Source organism: Pseudorca crassidens, chromosome 7, assembly GCF_039906515.1.
Source record: "Pseudorca crassidens isolate mPseCra1 chromosome 7, mPseCra1.hap1, whole genome shotgun sequence".
NCBI classification, from domain to species: Eukaryota; Metazoa; Chordata; class Mammalia; order Artiodactyla; family Delphinidae; genus Pseudorca; species Pseudorca crassidens.
In genome coordinates this window covers 106,882,807-106,910,167 of record NC_090302.1, presented here as the reverse complement: position 1 = coordinate 106,910,167, position 27,361 = coordinate 106,882,807, and the positions used below count along the sequence as shown (strand labels likewise).

Here is a 27,361-nt window from a genome sequence, read left to right as displayed (position 1 = left end):
TAAGAATTGAGTAAAATAAAATGGCGGGGGGGGAGAGGGGGAGAGGGAGAACCTGCTTCTATTAGAATCTGAACAAAAAATACACTGAAATAGGCCAAATTTTGCTTGCTTCAAACCCAGCTTCCAATGGATATTAACTACATCATTTTGATGGCGCTGAGGGATCAAAGCAGGGCAGACATGTGGTCCTCATCGCAGGCAACGTCACAGCCCTGGGCAGGAGCTCAGTAAAGTCTGTGAAAGAGGCTCTCAGGCCGGCCTTACATCTGAGAGCCAGGAATGAACTGAAATCTAGGATCCTGGGAACAAGAGATGATGCAACGTACCAGGGGCCAGCGTGGTTAAGTAGAAGGGACTTATGGATATGCTGAAGCCAGAAACTATGGTGACCGATCTTTCACGGACTGGTGACGGTAAAACCCAGAGCTAGGTAAGGTCATGTTCAGGCTGGTCTGGGACTGCATGTTACCATGGGATCACTAACTATCCTGGACAAGTCAACTGTCAATGACATAAAATATCAAATGAGCTTCGTGAATTCAGTGACTTCAGCTTCTCATTAAAATTCTCTGTAATATCCACTGAACTATCAGAGACAAAGTGTTGCCTCAAAAACAGTATATTTCAAAATGTGTTAAGTTCAAATGCTAAAAGTACATCGCAAGAAAAAAGAAAGCGTTTATACTCCAGCATTTTAGCACTCCAAATATTAATTTAAATAACGATAAAATTGAGCACTAGGAAGAAAGGGGTTAAAACTGATTTTTCACCTGATGTCAAATGTGGTCTCTCTGCCGAAGTATTTATCTGAAAGGCAGGCGCTATATGCGTTTTACTTCCTGGTCTTAATTCGTGTTTTGCCATGCTCAACAATTTTAATGCCAAGAGGAAGAAACTAAGTGAGGAAGGGAGTGTACTGGTCTGAACCCAGAGAGTTGATCTAATTGAACTGAAAAAAATTAAAACCCCTCTCCATCTGTTCAGTACACCTGCTGATGGAACACTAGCACAGGTAGGGAGGAAATCCATCAGAGACCAGCTATAAATAGATTTTTATTTCATCTGCTAAAAGCCTGGCAGCCGAGGTGGGAGGCTGCCTGCACTGGCAGCCGGGCAAAGGCTTGGAGCTGCTTTTATGTTTAAGTAGAAGGGATGAGGAGACAGAAACCTAAAAACACAAAATGAAGGCAATTTCCCAATAACTCATTTGACAACCAACCAAGAGTCACGAAGTCTGTTTAAAACGCATCGGGCGTTTCTGCTGAGTGCTGGGGAGATACAAAATCATTCTCACCCCCTCATGAGGACTGTACAGAATCTGATGGGAAAGACACCTTCACTCATCACTTACATAGCAAAGTTTATGTTCCAGCTTCCCTTGCAGCATCTATAAAACTGAATCGAGAGTGAGGAGAGCACGGGTAACAGGATAATGCCAACTTTACTGATGTGTCATATTGTCCTCGGGATGAGGCCAACGGAAATCCAAAATGTACCAAAATGTCAATCAGAATAAAACATTTTTGTGGAAAAGAGAAACCAGCAGGCACAATCGACAGACTGTCAGAAGGACCAGAAGGGGCAAGAAGCATTCTGGTCCCTCCCTCTAGGTGTAAGTCAGAGAGAGGAACTCCTCGTCACGTCCCCTTCAGCCTCTGCCCGCCTCACACCTCACATCTGGAGGGGGAACAACAAACCGCAGCCACGTCGAATGAACGGAGAGCCCAGGAGGTGACAAGGATCTTGCTCTTTGCGTAAAGATGGAATCGACAGATGTCTCAAGACAGGCCTGATGTGACTCTCTGGACCAGATACTTAAGAGCAACATGTTAGAGATGATACTTCCAAATAGGACCCCGGAGAAGGAGGGTCGGGGAGGGGAAACAGGAGTATGTTGATTTCATTGGGAGAAGTGCAGGCTTAGGGAAAACTTGCCCAGGCCCTTCAAGAACATTAAGGATACTATGGAGAAGATAACGACCTGCTATTCTTTCGCCACCAAGGACAACAAGAGAAATGGGATTGAACTGTGGCAAGGGAAAACTGGGTTAAATATGATGAAGACATTTCCTGACAGCGAAGGTTATGAAACACAGAAAGGGGAAACTAGAGGCGATTATGGATGCTCTCTGGAGGTCTTTAAAAAAGCAGAATAGCTTGGCAACTATCTGGGGGTAATTTAGGTACAGTGCTGCCCACTGCTCTGGCCTTTATCAGTGCTCTAACTCATCCACTGGCCTGGACACGACACATCCACCTCAGTAAACTACTGTCACGCTCTGTTCAATAATGAGCTCTCCAAAGAGGAATAAGCATTAAGAAAATGGCAAAAGCTCTCTTGGAAGTAAAACTCATTTTTCTTTATTTAAACTGCAAGTTGGGTTTTTGTGGTTTGTCTGCTTTTTTTCTTTTCCTAACACATATCCCAGGAATAGCCAAACAAAGATCATCTACACTGATCTGTGATTCCAAAGCATTAAAAGGAATCTAGATGGAGATTAAGTGTGGAGAAGGTTCTGAGCCAGAGACACACCGAATAATTCATCGTTCACCTCTGTGCTAGGTGCTGTCTAGCATGGGAAACTACAGCCTAGAGAGTCTAGGATCTGCTTCTCAGGAGGCTAAGAAAGGAGATTCCCACTGGTTTGGCTACCAGGAGGCAAACTAAATGACCTCTAGGATTCTAAAATTCTGACGTCTTTGTTTATCTTATGGCTCTATACTCGATGTCATATTTTAAAAAGGCAAAAGAGTCTCACATCTGAAGAGGTCCATGTTCTTTAAAGTACATGGATATTAATTATTCCCCCTTTATTTGAAGAGGGAAAGAAGACTTTTTAAACAGGACCCTCTTCTCCTGTCATACCCATCATTACACTTGATTGAACCGACTTGTCTGTGGTCTTTCTTCATCACTTTACTACAGGCTCCATGAGGGCAGAGGGTGTTTCTGTTTCATCCATTACTGTATCCTCATCACTTAGCTCTCATAGACACATTAAATGATGAATTGAGTGCTTGAATGAATGAATGAAAGAATGAATGAAGGGCAGAGGACTAGCCTCAGTACACAGCCCCAAGTGGTATATGGAAGAGCTACTGCAATAGTAGCAGCTTACTCTCTGCCTAGTGACCCCATCACAGAGTGAACAAATGCCAAATAATGGAATGAACAAGGGATTTGGAGGCAGAAGACCTGACAGAGCCCTAGTGTTGTCATTAACTAGGCCAGGCACTGCACCTCACCTCTCTGAGCCTCAATTTGCTCGCCTGAAACGGGTGTGCTGTGTGTACTGTGTGTGTGTGTCTCACACCGTTGCAGTAACTTAGGCTGTAGATGTAGAGAAAACAAAGTTTCTAACTGAACAAAAGATAGTCATTATTTTCACATATTCTTTATTAAAGTTTTCCCCAAACTTCTAAACAGTGGAGAAGTGACACAGAGATGGCGACTGGTGTCAAATGCTGATTCCAGGGAAGAATTCAGTAAGTGTGAGAAGGAAGAAATGTCAAAGCTTAGCCAACAAGAGGACATGTAGCTGGCTTCCCTCTGTGCTGTTGGGAGGCTCATTCACTGCACTAAATAGCTCGCAAGTGTAATAAGGCAAACATGCATCGAGCAAAGCACATGGCCACTGCCCTTAAGAAAGGTGAGTCTGGTGGTGATCACTTTAAAATGTATAGAAATATTGAATCACTGTGTCGTACACCAGAAACTAACATAGTGTTGTAGGTCGATTATACTTCCAAAACAATCAATCATAGAAAAAGAGATCAGATTTGTGGGTATGGGGGGATGATGGGGAGAGGGGGACAGGACGAAGGCGGTCAAAAGGCACAAACTTCCAGTTATAAGTAAGTACTGGGGATGTGATGTACAACATGCTAAATATAATTAACACCACTGTATGTCACACATTAAAGGTGCTGAGAGAGTAAATCCTAAGACTTCTTATCGCAAGGGAAAAATATTTTTTCTACCTCTTTGATGTTGTATCTGTAAGAGATTGCGGACGTTCACTAAACCTACTGCGGTAATCATCTCATGGTGTATGTAAGTCACATCATTATGCTGTACACCTTAAACTGATACAGAGTCAATTATATCTCAATAAAACTGGAAGGAAAAAAAAAAAAAAAAGCAAGGCTGAAAAGTCCAGGCCGGGATGCTTGCCTTAAGGTCTGGATTTGCAAGTCCAGTATTGCTGTTAACTTCTACCTAGAACTTTACCCTCAGTTATGGACGAACCACCATCCGACAGACAGCGGTGCCACATGGCCTGAACAACCAAGCCTGCCCTGGGAGCACACTTTCACACGCAGATTTTGAAACAGACACATAATCTCCAAACAGCTCCATGTAAATCGCAAGGAGCAGGGAAGGAGAGGGTGTGTCACACACACAACACTCACCATCGCCCCAGTCCTCCCAGTTTCTGGACCTTCTGTGTGTTCTTTTGTTTTGCGAAGCGATTTGGGAGATTAGGTGGGTTTTGTTTAGGCGGGGTGGCTATGGAAAGTTGGGGAATAAGTGCTACTTGATTGCACCACAAAAGATACACAAGGAGCCTCAGCCACAACTCAATCCCCCTTGCCCCAACAGTTTGAATTTCTCAATTAAGTTATTTTGTTAGCAAGAGGACTGGTGAGGGAAAGGAGAAAGTGCTTATTGCACCGAGATTATTCACTGTATAGAAATCAGTGTAAGCAGATCAACAGAACATTCTTTCTAAGGGTCTGAGAGCTCCTCTTTGGTGCTGCTGCTGATGCAACAGGAATGTGCCCATCTTATTGGCGGGCTTAGGAGGCTCTGCACACAGCAAAATAAAACTTCCCAACAGTCACTAATTCAAGAACTAGGAGCTGAGGAACTGGGAATCTGCCCAAAGATTTCCATTGACCAAAAGACTACACCACAAATAAAAACTTTATCCTCTAAATATTAATTAAAGAGATAAAATTCTGGAACATTCAAAGAGACATTAGTCCCACTAGCCCTCTCTGCCACGTCCAAAAGCAAGGGGTGTAAATATTATCATTAAAATCGTCTTTGAAAATGAAAACTGAAAGCATTCCAATTTTTCAAACATATACCAATAGTTTACTTCTAAAGTCACCATAGGGACTTCCTTGGCGGCGCAGTGGTTAAGAATCTGCCTGCCACTGCAGGGGACATGGGTTCGAGCCCTGGTCTGGGAAGATCCCACGTGCTGCGGAGCAACTAAGCCCGTGCGCCACAACTACTGAAGCCCGTGCACCTAGAGCCCACGCTCCGCAACAAGAGAAGTCACCGCGATGAGAAGCTTGTGCACCGCAAGAAACAGTAGCCCTGCTCGCAGCAACTAGAGAAAGCCCACATGCAGCAACAAAGACCTAATGCAGCCAAAAATTAATTAATTCTTTATTTACTTTTTTTTTTAAAGTCACCAGAAGGAAAATTAAAAATCAAGCCAAACATTGAGAAGATATTTTTAACCCATATAATAAAGGATTGGTATATACTTTGGTATATAAAATGTACCCCCCAGAAGGTATATGAAATAGACTACAAATTAATAAGAATAAAACAGCGCAAAAGAAAAATGTACAAAGGGTATGAAGAGAGAATGTACAGAAAAGGAAATCTAGACTGTCAGCATAAAAAGATGCTCGATCTCATAAGTAATCGTCAACACAAACAAAAGTAACAGCAAAATATTTCTTGTACATTAGACTGATAAAATTTTCAAAATCTGATACCGCCAAGTATTGGTGAAGCTGTAGAAGATATAGAGATGTGAGAACTTTGATGCCCTAGTGCAGGGATGTTACCTGGTATGAATGCTTTGAAGAGTAACTTGGCAATACTGAGTAAAGTTGACACATTTGGCAACTCAGCTCCATTTCTAGGTAATTCCCCCAGAGATCACAAATATGTGTAAAAGGCATGTGCCAGCTGGCGGTTACAGCACAGTCAGCACAAGGCAAAAAATTAAATGTCCATCAACAGAAGAATGGATAAACTAACACGAAATACTCTGCAGCATCAGACCTACAGTAGCAACATGGATAAATCTCAAAAATATCCAATTTCATTTGCAAAAGGAGAGCAACAGTATAAAATCATTTATATACATTTTAAATTATGTAAGTTACATTGTTTATGGCTATATATATATAAATATATTTCTCATATATTATTTAGTATATATGTATTCAATAATACTACAAAAATGTGCATGGAAATGTTCTACACCCATTTCAGGGATGAGAGAATAAGGTTTTAATTATATCCCTAATGTTTCATTCTCTTTAAAAAAAAGAAAAACCTGAAGCAAATAAATATGGCATTTGCTAGTTCTGGATAATGAGTGCATGGGTATTCTTTTTGTTAAATACTTAACTATGTGTTTGAAAGGTTTTCATAATTAAAACTTTTTACAGCATTTAAAAAATATATGTGTAACCCATGGTCTACTGGCACACACAGCTAGAAATCATACAGAATCAGGTACATTATCTTTACCCATCAGTCACATGCTTGAAGTAGCTTGACTAGATAACTATCTTTCATATTTGTGTAATATCTATCAGTTAAATTGCTTTCAGGCATATTGCCTCATTTAATATTCTTAACAACCTTTTGATTTAGGTATTATGACATCCATCTTTCTGAGAAGAAAAGTCAACCTTTATAGTTCTGGAGATTTTCCCAAGATCACCTACTTAGTAAGTGATCTAGTCCTGGGCTTCAGTACTGTCATTACTCTACCTCAGGTGACCATTAAGAACCCTGAAAATCTATTTTTCTAAAGACATATGCATCATCCTCAAGATCTGCGTTATCTACCCAAAACCACAGGTGTTAAGTTAGTAAATGAAATGAAATACTTTACCACTGAAATTTTTAAAGCCACCAGTCAGATCCATTTATTCTATTTCTAATATACTGACCTCTTCTAAAAATAAGTTACAAAAGTCTGATAAAAGCTAGCATGTTATTAATAGGAAAAATGGAAACCTTGCACAGGCAGGCTTTTCTCTCCTTTTAAAGATAAATTTTCAAAGTTAATAAACTGGAAACTATAATCTTGTTTCTTCACATAAAATCTTTTATTCAGTGTGCTCATGGAAACACATACCAAACTTAGGGAAGCTAGTGATTAGAGAGGACCTAGTCCCTAATTTGAGAATTTAAATATCATTAAATAAATTATCAAACATAAGTAGCACCAACAATATAAGCTAAATTTAAGGAATACACAGCTCAGGGACTGTTCAGGTTATTTTACCAAGTACAAAACAATATAAATAACAGCATCACCTAGGGGAACCTGAACTTCAACCCCACTAGCAGTAACAAGGCACCCCTCCTACCCAGGCTGTAAATAAAGGCCAATGAGGAACCTGGACTTCCACCCCAACCTCGCAGTAACGAGGGAGTGCCTCCTCTTCCCTGCTGCCAGAGGGTCAGAGGAGTTCTATCAAAACAGAAGACTTAAGTAAGATCCACAGTCTTATAATGTAACACCCCAAACATCCAGGATATAATCACAATCACTCGTCATACCAAGAACAGGGAAAATCTCAACCCAAACGCGAAAAAGACAATTACTGATGCCAGCACCAAAATGACACAGATGCTGGAATTACCCGACAAGGATTTTAAAGCAGCTATCATAAAACTGTTTCAACAAGCACATTAAACAAATGAAAAAATAGAAAGTCTCAGTGAAGAAATGGCAGATAAAATACACATTAAAAACTCACTAGATAGGCTCAATCACAGAATGAGACCGACAGAGGAAAGAATCAGTGAACCTGAAGATAGGAACAATAGAAATTACCCAATATGAACAATAAAGAAAGAACAGACTTAAAAAAAAAAATGATCAGTGTCAAGCACCTGTAGGACCATAACCAAAAAAATCTATCATTCATATCATCCAAGTCCAGGAAGGAAAGGAGAAAGAAGGCAGACCTAAAAATGGACGCAAAGAAATTATGGCTGAAAACCTTAAAAATTTGGCAAAAGACATAAACCTACATATTCAAGAACCTGAGTGAACTGTGGGATAAATCCAAAGAAATCCATGCCAAGACACATCATAATCAAACTCTTTGAAAATCAGAGACAAAGTGAAAGATCGTGAAAGTAGGGCGAGGGAAACATTTTACCTAGAAGGGAAAACAATTGGAATGACAGCGGTTGCTCATCAGAAACCACAGAAGCAGAAGGAAGTGGAACAACATTTTTCAAGTGCTGGGAAAAAAAATTTAAAAAGCTATTAGCCCAGAATTCTATATCCAGCAAAAATATCCTTCAGGAGAAAATGGACATAAGACATTCTCAGATGAAGGAAAACCAAGAGACTTGTTTCCAGCAGACCTGCCCTAAAAGAATGGCTAAAGAAAGATCTCTAAACAGAAATGGTAAGAATGCAACAACAAGGTCCTACTGTATAGCACAGGGAACGATATTCAATACCTTGTAATAACCTATAATGGAAAATAACCTGAAAAAGAATAGATATATATAGGTATAACTGAATCACTTTGCTGTACACCAAAAACTAACACAACATTGTAAATCAACTATACTTCGATTAAAAAAAAGAAATGGTAAGAATGCATTAATGGTAATGTTAATACTTTGTGTTAAAAATGAAATATGACTTTTTATTCCATGATAATGTACAAATACTATTTTATGTGAGTGATTAGAGTATTGCCCTGATTAACGCACCATGCAAAACTCCATACTATAAAATAATTTACAGATGATGAATGTGGCGTTTGGGTTATTTCCACAAAAAGCTAGACGTCATGAGCTCTTAAGTCAAGTCTAATATTTTACCATTATCTATGCTGGAAAGTCTAATTCATCTTACAGCATTTCAGTTTACAATAAGCTTTTCAAAAGCATAACCTGCTGTGAGTACTAATACTGCCTACTGACCCAGCAATTCCACTTCTGGGTATATACCCAAAAGAATTGAAAGCAGAGACTCATACAGATATTTGTACACCCAAACTCAAAGCAGCACTATTCATAATAGCCAAAGGTGGAAACAACCCAAGTGTCCATCAACAAATGAACAGGTAAACAGAACGTGGTATATATATACAATGGAATATTATTCAGCCTTAAAAAGGAAGGACATTCTGACATGTGCCACAGCATGAATGAACCTTGAGGACATTATGCTAACTGAAATATCCGGTCACAAATACAGTATGATACCACTTACATGCAATACCTAAAGAAGTCAAATTCATAGAGACAGAAAGTAAAATGGAGGTTGCCAGGGACCTAGGAGGAGGGAGAACAGGAAGTTGTTGTTTAATAGGTACAGAGTATCAGTTTTGTAAGAGGAAAATATTTCTGTGGATGGATTATGGTGGTGACAGCACAAAAAAACACAAATGAATATACTTAATGCCACCAAACTGAACACTTAAAGATAGTTGATGGTAAATTTTACGTTATGTATTTTTACCACAATTTTAAAAAATAAAAATATCTAGCATTTATTGAGTAGTTACTATGTACCAGACATTACACTAAGAGCTTTGCATATATTTCCTTATCTCTCCTCCCAACAACCTTTGAGGAAGGTAGCATGATCCCTGTTTTATACATGAAGAAACTGAATTTATATACCTTGACCAAAATTCAGCAAGTATAAAATGGAGTCAAAATTCAACCTGAGGCTGGTGAGACTCTGAACCCCATTCCCTCTAATGCATGGTTAAGGACTGTTTCAAAGGCACCAGGATAAAGCAATCCTGAGTCTGAGAACAATGTGATCTTCTCAAGTAGGGGAAAATCACTTACAGTGTCTTATGAAAAAAGAGATATAAATGGTTTTGACATATGGGATGAAAAGGATGGCATCACTACAGAGGGGCTAATTCCTCAAAATCCAAAATATAATACCAAAATATTTTCCATAAAACCTCAAGATCCATACATTAGGGGTATTCTGATTATACAGGACCAAGAGATTCGTAACTGTAAAATAGAAGAGAGAATTTAAATTCTTATAACGTCGTGGAATACAGAACGCAAACAGGTAAACTTTTTCCTTTTCCACCCTTGCTTTTAAAGAAATAAAATAACCTTAACACAACCAATGACCAAACTAAGAGGATCTGCAGTTGGTATTATTATTATTAATCACAACCTGTTGGGTTTCAGAATAAACTACTAACTTCAGTATTCTCTGAACCTTTTCTTTCACTTTACCAGAACTTCTATATACTCATCTCTCCCTATTTCATCATGTTCTCTGGAGCTCTTCCAGTCGCATCTCCTACCCCAGCTGGACCCCAACATCAAATGCTGGAATGCTGCCCTCCCCACCCCAGACCCTCAGACCTTCTACCATTCCTGCTATTCCAACTCCAAACTTGGACTCAACCCATGCCCATTCTCTCCAGGGCTACTGCTCACACCTGCAGTGACTCAGTACCTTCCTCTAGCCGACCAAGGCACAGGGCACACTCCTGCAGTACACAATTGTTCACGATGGTCCTGACCTGCCCCTCCCTCTCCTGGGCCTCAAAACACCCCTGGAGAAAGACCTGGAAAGATGCTGTTCAACATGCTGGCCTCAGCAACCCTTGATCATGTCTCACACACCCTCGAAGCTGGCTGTCTCTGATATCCCAGTCTAACCCCAAGACCTCACATCCACCCTCACTCGCCTAGTAAAGTTAGTGACAGGACTGAAGCCAGCCACTAAGCAGTCCCCTCAGCCTTCTTCCCACACTCACGTTGGTCTGTTCCATGCTGAGGCCACTCCACCAAGGCCTAAGTTACGGTTCTGGGAGCTTCGGGGAAACTAGGAGCGGGAGAATGAGAGACGATGGAGGGCCAGCTGGAGGGAAGGGCTGGTCGGAAGGACTGGTCGGGGCCATTGTGACCAGTCAAGTCCTTGTTCTGTATTGTCTGCAGTGGCAAACTCGGGGATTCTAACTTGGTCACAAAGAATGCAGCCCTACCCTTCACCCCCCCTAAACCTGTAACCAGCAACACAGACTCAAGATAAAAGCATGAAGGGGGAAAATTCTCTTAATCAAATAAGACTCAAGAAGATAATTAACTGGTTCACAACCTGGCTTATTCCTTCCATGAATCCTTCTGGGGCGGCCATTACATACCGGCTCCTGTGCCGGGCATTGTTGCCAGGATTAAACGAGATAACGGGTGAGAGCCTTTGGTAAACTGTGAAGAGCTATATACAGTTGTCAGTTATTCTGATCTTCCGCCTCCCCACAACTAGACCATGAATCCCTTACGGGCAGAGATTCTATCTTTGTATCCCCTACATCCCACATGGTGCCCGGCTCAGAGCACCTTTGCGAACACTCGCGGAATGATGTCAGCAGCGCACACCTGCAGCTGAAACATTTCTCATCTCCATCCCATCGGCCACCAGCCCTGACACAGGTCGTGGTCACCACAAACGTCTCCAAGCTCAGCTCTCTGGCTCGTGGGACTTTTATCTCCTCTTCAGAATATGAACCTATACCTTCTCTTTATACTGGAGACCAACTGCGTGGCATAAAGTTAGGCCACTAAGTTAAATATTCCCCTATGTCTAGAGTCAAGAGATGTTTTATGCCTATGAGTCTTTATGTTAGTGAACAAAGCTTAGGAAAAGACTGAAACAAAACGAAACACTAGAGAACACAGAACGTGAACTGATTGGTCCATTTAAAGTACACCGCCCTCTGGCAAACTTACTTTCTAAGGACCATGCTGGCTTACGGTTGTGGGGTTGGCCTCCTCTTCTATCTCTTTCTCACAAAAGAAAACAAAGGAAAGGGAAAAAATCCCTCATAAAGAAGCGACTCATTTACGTTGTCGCTACATCTTCAAAGGTTCAATGACACCTGCCTGGACATATATAAAATTCTAGCATGTGACAGTTGGTTCAAGCTTCCCTATTTAATTTCTTCCTCTCAACATTTGAATTGCCATCAAAGACTTGAACAACTGAAGGTTTCTGGTCAATAAGGTGCAAAAACCTAAATAATGGTAAAGCAAAATTCTCACAGCTGTACGGACTACCTACCACTAATCTCCTGATTGCTTTAAAACAAACACTACAATACGTATATTGTACGACAAAAGTTAACATACTTTAACCTACTGAAATAAATCTCATTACAGTAGTGCTCTTTTCTCTCTAGGCTTTTGTGGTTCTATTTGAAATCTATTCCCTCTTCCAACCATGTATGTGGCTTCCTTCCCTGTTACCCAAAATCAATAAAATATTAGCATACTTGAGTGGGTATTCAATAAACATTTGTTCAATAAATGAATAAATGAGTGAATAATTATAAAATGTTGGACTGAAGCCCCCTGAGAGGTCTGCATTAGTTTACAGCATTATGCACTTGTCTGTTCAGGTATATCAAATGGGACTTAATAATAGAAATCAAGAAGCAGTTAAATATTAATCTATTTCTGTCTTAATAATTCTACTTCAAAATATGATATAATACAAACTACAACGAATAAACGCCGAGATAGAGTTCATTTACAATCATATCACTAGTATTTACACACTTTAAAATAAGATTTGAAATATTAATACTAATCTGGAAATAATTTATAACCTAAATGTCAACGTGTTTGTAAAATGAAAGGTCTAAAAGTAAAGAAGAATACATTACATTAAACTTTAAATGCACGTGTTGACAATGTAATCAACACCACTTCTTAAACACACCTTTGAAGAAAGGTTATACAAAGAGTCTCTATTATATCCAATTAACAAGGAGCATCTTAATACAGGACTTTTTTCACTTTAAGATATGTAACAAGTAGGCCAGAGAGATTAGTAAGAAACTTTACTGGGTATAACAGCTAATATTTATTATCAAATCTTAAGTCTAATAAACACTATAACATGTAACTCTACCAGTATCGAAAGATTTATTATTTTAAAAGTATACTCTGATATCTTTGTTTTTCAATTCACTAATTTTTAATTATACTGTTAGAAAATAGCTGGAAGTAAAATAGTCTGGATATAAGTTTGTTCTTACTGAGTTCGCTGCAAAGAAGTTATGAAATAACTTCTAACAAATAATTCTTTTACCTTAAAGGGAAAATAGTCTTAAATAAACAAAAGAAGTTATACATTTAGCAAACCTAAATGACAAGAGGTTATGTCAAACGTTTAAGAAGTAAATGAAAGTAAATATAAATCGGTAATAAGACGGTCTGTATTAAAATGTGGCTCTAATCTAAACTTATTTACTGAACTTTCCTTTTGTTTCCTATATCGTTGGTTTTTAGTGTAGGCGTGAATGATCCTGTGATCAGTTCAAAAGGGAAGACCGTAGCCACGCAAACATCCCTTCCAGTGCCTATCAGCATGTCTTTTATGTCTTGGCGTCCATTTTAGAGCATCAGCGAGGTGGTGTATAAAGAAGCTTAGAAAACAAAGGTTGTCATTTTGGCAACCCACATGAACATCGAGTGATTTCAATAAAATGAAGATCAAAATGTTGATCAGTAAAAAAGTTGAAGGAACTACTTAAGCTGGACTGTGCAAACACCTGTAATGAATCTCACATATTTTTACATCATATTTATATACTAAATGCCACCCTCAGAACTGCTGATGTTGCCATGAAAATAGCATAAAAACCATTTAAAACAATGCATTGTCTAAGGCGCACAGTAATATCAAGCTATAAACAACAAAATAAATTCTTTTCTCAAAGGATTCACAGATCCATGATTACATACTCAAAACAAAAGCATGGATCCTGAAGCAGTCTTTTATACTGCCCAAAATGATTAGTGCTTATGTGAATATATATGAATTTCCTGTATTCTTTTAGTATAGAAAATGTAAAAGAAAATATATTATTACAGAAAGTCAGAAGCTAATCCTACCACTCCAACTCTCTTCTTTAGAAACAGAATACTCACTGACAATGAGGGTGGTCGACAAAAATACGTGCCTTACAGTGAACCTCTCCTACAATAATGCTGATTTTTAAGAGCAGAACTATCACAATCCAACCATAACCAGGCCTAATAGGAAGTATTTATTGTTGAGAAATTAGATATAAGGCATATACCTAAGTAAAACACCAGGTAGTATTGGAAAGAAAATTGATGAACTTTCTAGATTTTCCTTCTACTTAAAACATTTTGAGAGAGGCAGGCTATAGTCATCGTTTAATTATACAATCTAATCGGCTAAAAACAATAGAATTTTTCTCCAAGTATTTCAAACACAGCTCACTACTTCTTATCCAAAAGATTTAAATTGCTATTCTCTGCCATTCCCAGCCATTTCTGCCAGCATCATAAAAATTACCTTTTATCATTTCCTTCTCACAATGAGAACTCCCTAATCGCACACATCTTTTAGACACATACACCTCCCCACCCACCTCCAAAAACTGGTTCAGAGCAAAGACACACACAAAAATAATGACCAAGCTCACATTTCTTGTTTGCCCTTCAAGCGAAGTCTGGTGTCTTCAGCTTGCCTTTCTGGTCTTCGGTGTTGTCACTCATTGCTGGGGGATGTAGTTAGGACAGCATGAAGCAGCAGAAATAAAAGCTGTTGCTTTAAGAAAACGTTTTCTTAAACACATGGATAAAACAACTTTGACTCTGACTTCCTGGCTGTGTTGATAAAATCTTAGAAAGGGTCCTTAAAAAGTGAATGTCTACAAATGGGAAAAAATGAAATAAAATAAAATCTAAAAACTTACGTTCTGAACACATTCCGAAGGAGGTCTGATTTGATTTGAAAGCAGGTTTGTACTGATGAACAAAGTTTATTTTGTAGAAAATTAAGTCTCTCTAATTAGAAATTTGCCTTTGCCATCTTCTATATTGTCAATCCTGTCTCTCATAGTATAATCATACATGCCAAAAAATCAAATACAGTATTTCCCAAATGCATGGACACTGTGGAAGCTTCATTTTGAAAAAGGCTTTTATTTCCCTTAATACTGGTGACTAAACGTCATTGTATGTGCCAACACTTTCAAATAGCCCAAGAGACTTAAAAAGCCTTCTAAGTTTGAACACCCAAAAGTTCTGAGTTTTCTGTACCCCAGGACGGTTTTCTTTCCTGAAGCTCAAGCCGAGAAAGCAGACAAAAGAAGCTGATTTGACTGTGCTGTGCCAAGTCTTGCCTTTTTTCTTTCCTCAGCTCTCCCTCTGCCTCTCTCCCCCTTCCCTCTCTCTCTTTCTCCCTCTCACTCTTTTGCTCCCAGTATGGCAACCTTCCGAGCAGTCTTGGCGGAGGTCCAGCCTGTGCCAGCCTGTCGGAATTCTTGTCTCCAAAAGATGTCCTTTGCGGATCAATTAATACATCTGAAAACAGGAAACTGTGGTACGGTACCCAAATCCTGGCACCAACAGCATCGACTTCTGCCAAATCACCTTACGGATTTCATGGTAGCCTACCTTTCATCATCATTACTAACATGTTTCCGGAGCAATAATGGAGTACTAGAAGCCATTCGCTGTTCAGCGATAAGGAATCTGTTCCCTAGAAATGTCCATATGCGACATATGCACAACCTGCAGTAAATCAAAATTCTCCTGTGAGAAGAGATGTATGTAACTTTAATAAGCACCACATACTGTATTTCTTTTTATAAGGCTTGCTTTCCCTTGCCCTGCGGCAAAGAATCATGGGAGAACAGAAAAGGAGGCATGCAGACTGAAATTAAAACTGTATGCCCAAATAAGTCATGCTTTATCCTAAGGGAAAAGAGCAGAGTTCTGACTGATCAGCAATTCCTATGCTCAAGGAAACTCTAATATAAACTGTACTTAGCCAAAATTTTACTGGAGATGAAGGGGGGAAAGAATTCTTTTCAAAACACAATTAAAAGGGAAAAAAGAGTGGACTGAGTAAAATTAAGCATCTTTTCATATTTTGAACTTCAAGTTTCAACACAGCCACTTGTTTACTAAATCCATACTTGTACAATTAGTAAGTATAAATAAATACTGTTTATTTTTAGTTGTAGCATGCACACCTTTTGAAGCAAAACAGCCGGTCTGTGCTTCACACATGTACCTGTCCTTTGTGGATCAAATAATATATCTGAAAACAGGAAACTTGGGTATGGAATCCAAATCCGGGCACCAACAGCATTGACATCGACCAAATCATTTTCTGATATTTCATTTAAGAAATCATTTTTACCTCTGATGCTTGAAAACACAGAATAGCCAAACTCTATACATGGTTTCATAGAAAGAACCCAGAATAGTAGGTTCTAGTCCTTGGCTCAGTCCTTCTAACTTATGTAACCTCAAGGTCTTAAATTGCTTGATCTATATAATCCTTAGTTTGCTCTTCTATTAAATATAAAAATCAGTAATTTCCTCCTCTGCGCTCCCAAAACACTCTGTTTATACTCAGTACACCTTCATGCTAACTGTGTAACAATTTGTTGAGTATGTGTCCTCTACCAACCAAATGTGTCACCCTCACAGGCAGGACCATTTGTCACTTACCTAAGAAAACTGAAAGTCTTGCATGGAGCCTTTCATATTCAGGGGCTCAACAAATCTGTTAGGTGAATGAATTATGGGGATCAATCACATAAATATCACTCTGAAGTTCTATAAAACTATGAAATACAATAATGAAAAACAAAACCACATGCTACTAAATCATAAAGTTGACAGATGAGAGAAATGCTACCGAGATATCATAAGGGTCAGATTAAAGTACTAACAATAAAGTGTCCCATACTATCCTTTCAGATAGGGACTGATGGGCAGGGTAACAGTGGATTTGCAATTTCTAATCAAACTGTTGAAAGCTAAAGACAAAGAGAGAATCTTGAAAGCAGCTAGAAGTGACTCCTCAAGTACAAGGAAGCCTCCATAAGACTAACAGCTGACTGCTCACTGAAAACCATGGAGGCCAGAAGGCAGTGGGATGACACATTGAAAGTGCTGAAAGGAAAACACCATCCACCAAGAATTCTGTCAGCAAAACTTTCCTTCAAAAATCAAGGAGACGTTAAGACATTCCCAGATAAACAAAAACAGAGTTTATCACCAGAAGATCTGCCCTACAAGAAATACTAAAGGAACTTTTCCTTCAGGCTGCAAAGAAACGAGATTCGACAGCAACTCAAATCCACATGAAGAAATAAAGAGTGCAAGTAAAGGTAACCACAGAAGCAAATGTTAGAGACAGCAGAAATATATTTTTTGTTTGTAACTTTTTTTTTCTTTTATCTGATTTGAAAGACAACAGCATAAAGCAATAATTATAAGTCTATGTTGATGGGCACATAATGTATGAAGATGTAATTTGTAACAACAGAATAAAGGAGGGATGGAACAGAGCTACAAAGGAGCAAAGTTTTTAGATACTATTGAAATTAAGTTGGTATTAATCTGAATTAGACTGTTATAAATTAAGATGTTAACTGTAATGCCCAGAGCAATCACTAAGAAAACACAAAGGAATTAAATTGTTACCATGTTAAAATATTTATTTAACACAAAAGAAAGCAGTAATGGAACAACAAAGAAACAAAGAAGACAAAGACATATAGAAAATTGCAAAATGGCAGAAGTAAACCCAACCTTATCAGTATTTAATTAAATTTAAATAAACTAAAGTCTCCAATTAAAAGACAGAGACTGGCAGAATGAATAAAAATAAATGGTCCAACTATATGCTCTCTATAAGAGACACACTTTAGATTTAAAGAAACAAATAGGTTGAAAGTAAAAGGATGGAAAAATATACACCAAACAAATAGCAATCAAAAGAAAGCTGCAGTGGTTATACTAACATCGGAGAGAATAAATGTTAAGACAAAAATGATTACTAGAGAAAGATAAGAACAATTATAATGATAAAAAGGGTCAGTTAATCAAGAAGATACAACCATTATAAATATATATACACTTAAGAGCCCCAAAATGCATAAAGCAAAAAATGAAATAATTAAAGAAATAGACAATTCAACAAATAGACAATTCTCCAAAAAGAGTCAGAGACTTAAGTACACAACTGAATAATGGATAAAATAACTAGATAGATATTCAGCAAGGAAATAAAAGACTTGAACAACACTGTAAAGTAACTAGAACTAACAGACATCTATACAATACTGCCCTCAACAGCAACAGAATGTACATTCTTCTCAAGTGCACACAGAACACTCTTCAGGACAGACAATATGTTAGGCCATAAAACAAGCCTCAATAAATTTAAAGGAACTGAAATTATACAAAGTAATTCTCCAACCACAATGGAATAAAAGTAGAAACCAATAACAGGAAAAGAAGATTGGGAAAATCACAAATATACGGAAATTAAATAATGCTCCTAAATAACCAATGAAGAAACAATGAAGATTAGAGTGGAAATAAATGAAATAGAGAATAGAAAAACAATACAGAAAATCAGACAAAGATACTGCAAGAGAACTACAGACCAATATCCCTTATGAATACAGATGAAAAATTCTGAACAAAATACTAACAAACTGAATGTAGCAACACATAAAAACGGATTACACCAGGAATACAAGGTTGGTTCAACAGAGAAAAATCAATCAAGGTAATATACTATATTAATAAAGGACAGAAACCACTTGTATCGCATCTGACAAAACCCAACACCTTTCATGATTAGAAATTTGGATCTACATAAAGAAAGGAAGAGCACTGAAGAAGGAATACGTGAAGGTAAAATAAAAACTTTTATTGTTCTTATTTTTAACTGATCTAACAGATAACAGTCCAAAATAACAGCAATAATGTACTCAATTATATATGCTTATGTATGTACATATATGTATATATGCTGATGTATGCTAATGTACAATATAAGTGAAATGAATGACAGCAATGATTCAAGAGACAGGAAGGAGGATTTAGGATTATTTTGTTATTATAGGTACTTGCAGTACCCATGAAGAAGTATGATGTTATTTGAAAGTGGATTTGAACTAGTTGTATAATGGATATACTGATAAAGGCAAGAAAACTGAACCATACAAAATGCTCAATTAAAACCACAAAAGGCAGGAAAAAAATAGAAGACAAAAACAGGAACACAAAACAAGGCAACAAATAGAAAATAGTAACAAATATGGTAGATATTTATCCCACTATATCAATAATCAGTTTGCACATCAATAATCTACATGCACTGGGCTTCCCTGGTGGCGCAGTGGTTGGGGGTCTGCCTGCCGATGCAGGGGACGCGGGTTCGTGCCCTGATCCAGGAGGATCCCACATGCCACGGAGCAGCTGCGCCCGTGAGCCATGGCCGCTGGGTCTGTGAGTCCGGAGCCTGTGCTCCGCAGCGGGAGAGGCCACAGTGGTGAGAGGCCCACGTACCGCAAAAAATAAATAAATAAAAATAATAATAATAATCTACATGCACCAATAAAAGACAGAGATTGTCACAGTAGATCAAAACATATTTCTACACAAAAACTTGAACACAAATGTTCATAGCAGCATTATTCATAATAGCCAAAAAGTGAAAACAATCCAAGTGTCCATCAACTGTTGAATAGGTAAACAAAATGTGTTCTATCCATACAATGGAATATTATTCAGCAATAAAAAGGGATGAAGCACTATTACACGCTATAACATGGATGATCTTTGAAAAATTTATGCTAAGTGAAAGAAGCCAGACACAAAAGTCCACATATTGTATGCTTCTACTTATACGAAAGGTCCAGAATAGACAAATCCATAGACACAAGACCAGTGGTTGCCAGGGGCTGGGCAGCGAGAAGAACAGGGAGTGGCGCTCATGGTACACAGTTTCCTCTTGGAGCAATGAACATGCTGTGGAATTAGTATAGGTGATGGTTGCACAACCTAGTAAATATACTAAAAACCACTGAATTATATACTATAGAATGGTGAATTTTATGGTATGTGAATTATATCTTGATAAGCAAAAAAGGTGCAGTCCATCTTTCCAGTATTTCTGAGTGTTGTAAATGATTATACCCCATGATAAACCCTCAAAAACCCTTTCAGCCTCTTACATAAAGGAAACACTATGCATTAGCTCTTCCCATGTGGTCTGATCCCAGAGGGCTTACCAGGGTCTTCTCAGTGCTAACCCATGATCTGACTCAACCCTTTAATCCCTGCCTCTCCTCCACCTCCCTGCGGTTCCCTCTCCCAGCTATCCACTTAAATAGGACACTACCCTCTGCACCCACACAGGATATTGATCATGTGTGTACTGTTTATCTGATTCACTGGTGGCCTCAAAATCTTCTACTGACTCAAGCTCTGAGACAGAATGTACAGTCAGAAGGGACTGATTCTCAGAAGTTTTATCTAGCCTGTAAGTTAGTGGTTACAGACAGTAGCATGGTTAAGTCTTTCTACAGACTCAGCAGAAGTGTACTGAGGGTAGCAGAAGAAACAGGGGGTCAAAATGCACAGAGTTCCTCTAAACCTGTGGTTTTTCAAACTTCCTTGCAGGGATCCTTGGAGATGCTGCAGGGCTTTCACAGAGGACAAGGAAAAGATAAACAGGCAAGGTTCCAGGGCATCAACCCTGCATCGACCAGAGTAGTTCTTCTGCTTTTGTGATGTGTGTATATGGGGTTCACACAAGATTTCATTTGACAAAAAAGTTTTTCTTAAAAAAAAATTAAAAATCCTTTACTTTAAGCCAACCTGGGAAAACACTCCCTAATGAGCTAACCTAACAATAACTTCTAAGGTTGTAGCCCTCTCAGAATATTTACAATATGAGCTAATGTTGTCATCTGAAACGTAAGACAGTCATGGGGAGCTACTGCCTAACCATATCGAGATTATATCTACCTTGTCCACAAGATAGAAAATTGAGTTATTGGACCATTTACCTACTTCCCTTTGCTCCCTAGATTTATATCTTTACATCTATAATCTGAAACCCCAAAGAGCATGAGTCTGGTCTTCTTTCCCAGCTATTCATTAAGTCTTGAATACAGTCATCCACTCAGGACTAACTCAAGCATTATCTGAACAATGACTATGTGCCAGGCGTGTGCTAAGGACATGGAGCCCCTGCCATCACGGGGCTGGTATGTAAACAGCTGGTATGTAAAATTTCAGGTCATCCATCAGCTATGAGAGAAGCATGTCCACAACATCCTACAGACACGGGAAAGAAAGAACATGCTGAAGAGTCATCTACCCACCAACCAAAAGTCAAATACATTTCACTCTAGTTAGAATGAAGAGAGAAGTTTAAAAAGTATACTCAATCATTTCATACACATTTGCTGTGTTCACGTTATGCGTGAAGAAGTAAGCTAATGCTCTGGGGAACCCAGAGGCTCATCACAAGTCACCGCAGCCCTCAAGAAGCTTAAAGTCTGTATGAAGATAAGACACCCACAAAATATTACACTTGACGTGATAAACATTATCTAAACATCTCCCCAAATCCTAACTCTTCCATGTTCCTTCCTGGTGTCATAATATAAAAGATAAATTGCCTTTCTACAAAGTTCGAATGTGAAATTGTGATGGCCATCCTTCCTAAAGCCAATCCAAATTATAACCACTCTCTCCTCTCTCCTCCCCTCTCTCTTTCTCCTCCTTTCTTATTTCTCCTCTCTCTCCCTTCTCTAACATTACACACTTAGTTGTTAGCTGCATTCATTGATTTATTCAGTATTTACTGAGCTTATGTATGAAATATGGGGTTAGAAGCCACAATGAACACAAAAATGAAATAAACAAAAGGTAATCATGCATTAATAATAATAATCATGATAATAAGCACTTTCATATTCCTTAATTCATTCACTCATCCAACCTTTGGAGGAAGACAGGTGTTATTTTACTTTACAGATGAGGAAACTGACATCAAAAGAAGTTATGTGACTTGTCCAGACCATCAGACACATATCTAGAGTACAGAAAACTGAAGCAACTATTCCAGGTTCCACTACTTAAGGAACTCAGGAAGACCCCATGAACACAGGTGGCCTCATACATCCCACTACCTACTTAACAATCCCTCTGAATGGTTAATAGGCACCTCAAAGTCCACTTGGCCAAAACAGAAATCTTGATTTTTCTCAAAAAAGTTCGTTCCTCTCTCAGCCTCCATTAAATGACAATACCAAACACTCAGTTGCTCAACCTAAAAATCCAAGAGTCATCCTTGATTCATCCTCCCTCACCCACTAGAAAGGCTAAGGGGGAAAAGATTACATCAGGTGCTGGTAAGGATGCTGGAAACTGGAACCTCATACATTGTGATGGGAACGTAAAATGGTAAACAGCCTCACAGTTTCTTTAGAAGTTCAACTTATGCTCACCACAGGAAACAGCAATTCCACCCCTAAGTCTATGGGTGAGCAAACATACATCCACACAAAGACCTGCATATGAATATTCACTGCAGAATTATTCTTAACAGACAAAAACTGGAAACAACCCAAAAGTCCACCATGTGGGGAACGGATAAACAAAATGTGGTCTACCTTTCACTACCACACAATAAAAAGGCACAAATTACTAATACACGCAACAACACGGATGAACCTCAGAAACACTGTACTAAGGGAAATAAGCCAGACAAGACTACATATTGCATGACTCCATATCTATGAAACACATTTAAAAGACAGAACTTTTCAAACTATAGAAACAGAAAGCAGATCATCTGTGGTGTGGGTCTGGGGTAGGAGAGGGGATTGACGGCAAACGGGCGGGAGAGAACTTTGGGGGCTAACGGAAGTGTTTTCACCTGAACTGCATTGACTGTTTCACCACTGTATCAATTTATTAAAAATAATCAAACTGTACACTCAGCACAGGTGAATTTTACGGTACATAAATGATACCTCAATACAGACACCGAATAATTCACATGTTTAGCAACATTTTCTGCCTCCAAGACACTGTATTAGGCCCCAAAGGGGAGACTGACCAAGACACTGTCCCCACCCTGAAGGAGCTCCCAGCCCCTTTCTTCCAGTTGCAGAAACAGAAGATGCACATGGACATAACAGATATCACACACCAAAAAATGACTGCCCCATACATGGAACAGGCAATGAATGTGATAAAGTCTGGAGGAAGGAGAGAGACAGGGAGTGAGGTGTTGGGGAGGCCTTACAGAGGAGGTTAGTTTTAACTAACCTTTGAAGGATGAATGATAATCAGAAAAGTGGAACCTGGAGCGCAGTGTTGAGGAAAAACCCAAAGGCAGGAATGAGCAAGACGCGTCAGCAATCGGTGAGGCAGTCTGGCTGAAACAGAGGCCCGTGAGAACAGGAAGGGTCCCGACAACCAGGAAGCCCGAAGCCTGTGCCTTATGGTGTTTCCTCAAACCTCAGGCATCTGGGCACCATGTTTATGATTTCTGCCATATTTCAAATTATAGCATGACTTGTGCATTATTGGCTTAACATGCTTTAAACTCACTTATTTTACCTAGATTCATTTCTAAAGGAGACTTTATAACACAACTAGACAATGAAAACCAGCAGTATTTGCCAAACATAGTAAATACTGTAAAAATGGGTGTTATTAAATTGCGGAAGCCTGAAGTTGTCTCTAAGCTGGAGGCCTATCTCTATTAAGAAGAAAGATTAACAAGTGCTGGAGAAGGGTCAGAAACATTCAAACACCAAACTGACACTTCCACCTTGATACAATCAGAACAGCTGAAAGAGAGTTGAAAAAAGGAATAGTTTTCTCACCGTGGTTCAGTGTCATTTACTGCCATACCCTTGAACCATTTAATATCACCCTGTGTTAGGAGTCCCACATTGTGGAAAATGCTGGTCTACAGTAAATCTTAGATGGGGGGGTAGAGGCGATGATAACAATAATTAGTACTTATTTAGCATTTACTATGTGCCAGACACTGTTCTAAACACTTCTCATTTTATTTCATTTAATCCTCATAATAATAATCCTACCTCATAAGGGTATTATCAACCCATTTTTCAGGCTAAGAAACTGAGCCATACAGAGCTTAACTAACTTGCCCAAGGTCATACAACTTTCCCAAAGTCACACAGTTAATAAATGGCAGAGGGACTTCTCTAGTGGCACAGTGGCTAAGAATCTGCCTGCCAATGCAGGTGACATGGGTTCAAGCCCTGGTCCAGGAAGATCCCACATGCTGCGGAACAACTAAGCCTGTGCACTACAACTACTGCGCCTGCACTCTAGAGCCCGCAAGCCACAACTACAGAGCCCGTGTGCCACAACTACTGAAGCCCGCGCTCCTAGAGCCTGTGCTCTGCAACAAGAGAAGCCACCGCAATAAGGCCACACACCGCAAAAAGAGTAGCCCCTGCTTGCCACAACTAGAGAAAGCCCACACACAGCAACGAAGACCCAACACAGCCAAAAATAAATAAAACAAATTATTTTAATAAATAAATAAATGGCAGAGCTGGAACTGAACCCAGGAAGTCTGTCTCCAGTCTATGAACTTCCACTACAATTGAGCTGATCTCATGTGAAATGATATTTCAGGAAGACTTATCTGGCTATGATTTGCTTGCTGAACTAAAGGAAAGAGAGTCCAGGAGACTACTGCAATGGCCCAGGCATTAGAGCCCATGGGCCAGCTGGGCCTGGGGGCTTAACTGCCATTTGCTGTGGGCAGCAGAGGGCTGTAGAGCAAGAGATGGGCCCCCCTCTCCAGACTTCCAGCCAGGGGCTTCCAGTGGAGAAGGGAAACAGGGCTAAGGCCCAAATCAGAGATGCAAAGCCTACCCCGGAAAGAGAAGAGCTGGGGACACCACCGTCCATAGGGGACCAGAAGAAGTCACCCCTGGATGTGAGGACAAGCCCAGAGAGAAGGCAGAGGTGTTGGAGAAGCAGGGTCTCTGAGCGGCCAGGCGGCTGAAACACCAGACCCTGCCCCAGGTTCTTGGGCTGCCACCGAAGACCCTCTCACACTCTGACACGGTCCAAGTTCTTCCACATTTCACTTCCAAACGTAACAGTGACATCGTGACCTCTTTTTTTCACTTGTAAATGGATTTCAGGTCTTTGAAGAGTAGGAAATTTGGCTGTACCTTGCCCTAAACCTCCTCCTTTAAATTCAAAATATGCATTTAGGACTGGTATCTAGTTCTCAGACAAAGTGTTTTAAAATTAAAATTAAGAAACACATTCAAATGGCATTTCCAAGCTTCTGACAGGTCTGAAATATCCTGAACACAGACACCAGTCATCCACAGACATCAAAATTGTTTTATTACCTTAAATCTTCCAAAAGCATTGCTTGAAAAAAAAAATAAGACAGCAGATAAAATTGTCAGAATAAGAAAAAAAGAAAACCTCCTTGAAGAAAATGTTCTATGCATGGAAAAAGAAAGACTAAAAAAATTAAAAACAAAAATAACTGATCTGTACTGACTGATTTGATGCTAAACTCAGGCTTCACTTAAAAAGAAAAATTCGACATTGTAGGTTTGTGATTTACCCTTGAAAAAATATGATTTCTTATTTCCCAGGAGAAAAGCTTTAATAGTAGCAACAGATTTCTCTGGATATCAAATATTTCTCCATTATTGGAGTAAATTATCTTTAGATCAAAATTAGATGGATTAAATTTCCCTTAAAATACCCAAGAGATTTTAAAAATGCAAGGAAACATGTCATACACCCCCAAACAATATTTTATCCGAATACCTCCATGGAAATATCTCCCCATTAGAATAATTAGCCAGAAAACAAAACTAACCTGAGTTTTAGACGTACTAAGTTCAAAATACCTTATTAAAACTCGATCATCACTTGCTGATGCTAAGATGAAATTCATAATCTTTGGTGCACTTTAAAAATCCCTGGAAATATGCATTTACATTTCTGTTTTTAATCTGGAAAAAAAATGTGTCTGAATTAGTGATAAGCTGGATAGGAGTCTGAATTTTATTTAAATACAACATATACAACGAAGAATGTAAATAACAGTAAGCACTTCCAAATTCTTAAAAAATTCACCCTCGCATCAGTGCCACAAGGTTCATGCCTTAACTATTCTCATCTATGTTATCTTTGTCTTCCTGACTGAACTATAAACTCCTTAAGAGAAGAAATTATTAACTTTTTAAATCATCCATTAGCACCACACTGACCCATCTATTTGCTCGGTATTTACTGAATACCTACTATGTTCAAGGCACCTTGTTGGTGACACAGCAATAAGGTAGAGAAGCGGAAACAGTCCTTGCCTTCAAAGATGTTACTGTCCAGAGGGAGGTGGGGAGACTGATAAAACGTACACAAGACTAAGAGGTTCACAAATACCCCTCAGTGGGAAGAAGGGCCCTCTAGACCCCATCGCTCTTTACCATTCCCTCTCCACAGTCTCAAATCTGCTTCATTTGGCATCCAGTTGAAGCCCCAATACTACAAAATTTAATCCCAGATCAACGCGGGAAAAGTCCTTGGTCTCTGAGAAAACAACGTGATATGGTTTTTGAAAGAGAAAGTGAGACCCTTAGATCTGGATATTAGCTAGAACCCATGTCATAGAGAAGAGCTAGATCTGTTCCGTGTGAGAAGATTTACATTTTCTTAGAAAGAGGCTGAAAGAAGTGAGGAATGAGGGACTTCCCTGGCGGTCCAGTCGTTAAGACTTCCAATGCAGGGGGTGCAGGTTTGCTCCCTAGTCAAAGAGCTAAGATCCCACATGCCTCGCAGCCAAAAAACCAAAACACAAAACAGAAGCAGTATTGTAACAAATTCAATAAAGACTTCAAAAATGGTCCACATCAAAAAAAAAAAAAAATCTTAAAAAAAAGAGAAAAAAGGAAGTGAGGAATGAGCAGTGGGGGAAGCGAGAGGAACCAGAAAGGCGTAGGCTCGGCCCTGCCTTGGGAAGCAGCCTGGAGGGCTGGGCAAAGGCGCTGGGGAGCCGGACCGTGCACAGGGTTTTCACCCCTTGGCTCTGCCCTATGCAGTCAGCCCCTCCTCCAGCGCTTCTGCCCCAACCTTCAGCAAAGTCTGCAACATCCTCACCTGTGCTATGTGGGGTTCGGTGGATATAATGCTAAAGGGGTCAATTCAGTGTGAAAAAGAGAGAGTACCTGGGGATGCAGGAACCAGGAGGCAGAGGTAACCAAGACAACACAAGCATCCCACACACACTCCAGAATTTAGAGGACTCTTAAGGATGGCTTTGGACTTCTGTGGTTTGGAACTGGGGTTTGAGTCAAGAGGAGGAGGCCCCCAAATGCAAGTAGTTATACAGTCAGCTAGGCGAGGTTCAGACCACCAAAGGGGTGCCAGCAGCTTCAGAGGAGGACCCTACACATGGTCTCATTCACACTAGCCCCGGTGATGCCTCGTGATTAACCCCTTCCTGATGGCGATCTGGGACTGCCCTCAGAC

At 39.4% G+C, this 27,361-nt stretch overlaps 1 protein-coding gene across 7 annotated transcripts in view; it reads right to left on the bottom strand.

Moving 5' to 3' along the window:
• MSRA (methionine sulfoxide reductase A) overlaps positions 1-27,361 on the bottom strand; it is a 369,385-nt gene that overhangs the window by 318,130 nt on the left and 23,894 nt on the right. Inside the window, exons 1-3 of one of the 7 annotated variants that reach the window (XM_067745313.1) lie at positions 14,734-15,397; positions 14,461-14,535; positions 8,158-8,242 (exon numbers count right to left, since the gene is read on the bottom strand). The exons of 3 other annotated variants lie outside the window; for them this stretch is intronic. Coding sequence is in view for 2 of the 4 variants with exons in the window: in XM_067745310.1 (XP_067601411.1) it covers positions 15,437-15,458 (22 nt within the window). In the remaining 2 variants the exon portion in view is untranslated. Of the gene's footprint in view, positions 1-8,157; positions 8,243-14,460; positions 14,536-14,733; positions 15,401-15,436; positions 15,474-27,361 lie in introns of those variants that run through there. 3 more of the 7 variants (XM_067745312.1, XM_067745310.1, XM_067745311.1) reach the window with 3 other exon arrangements.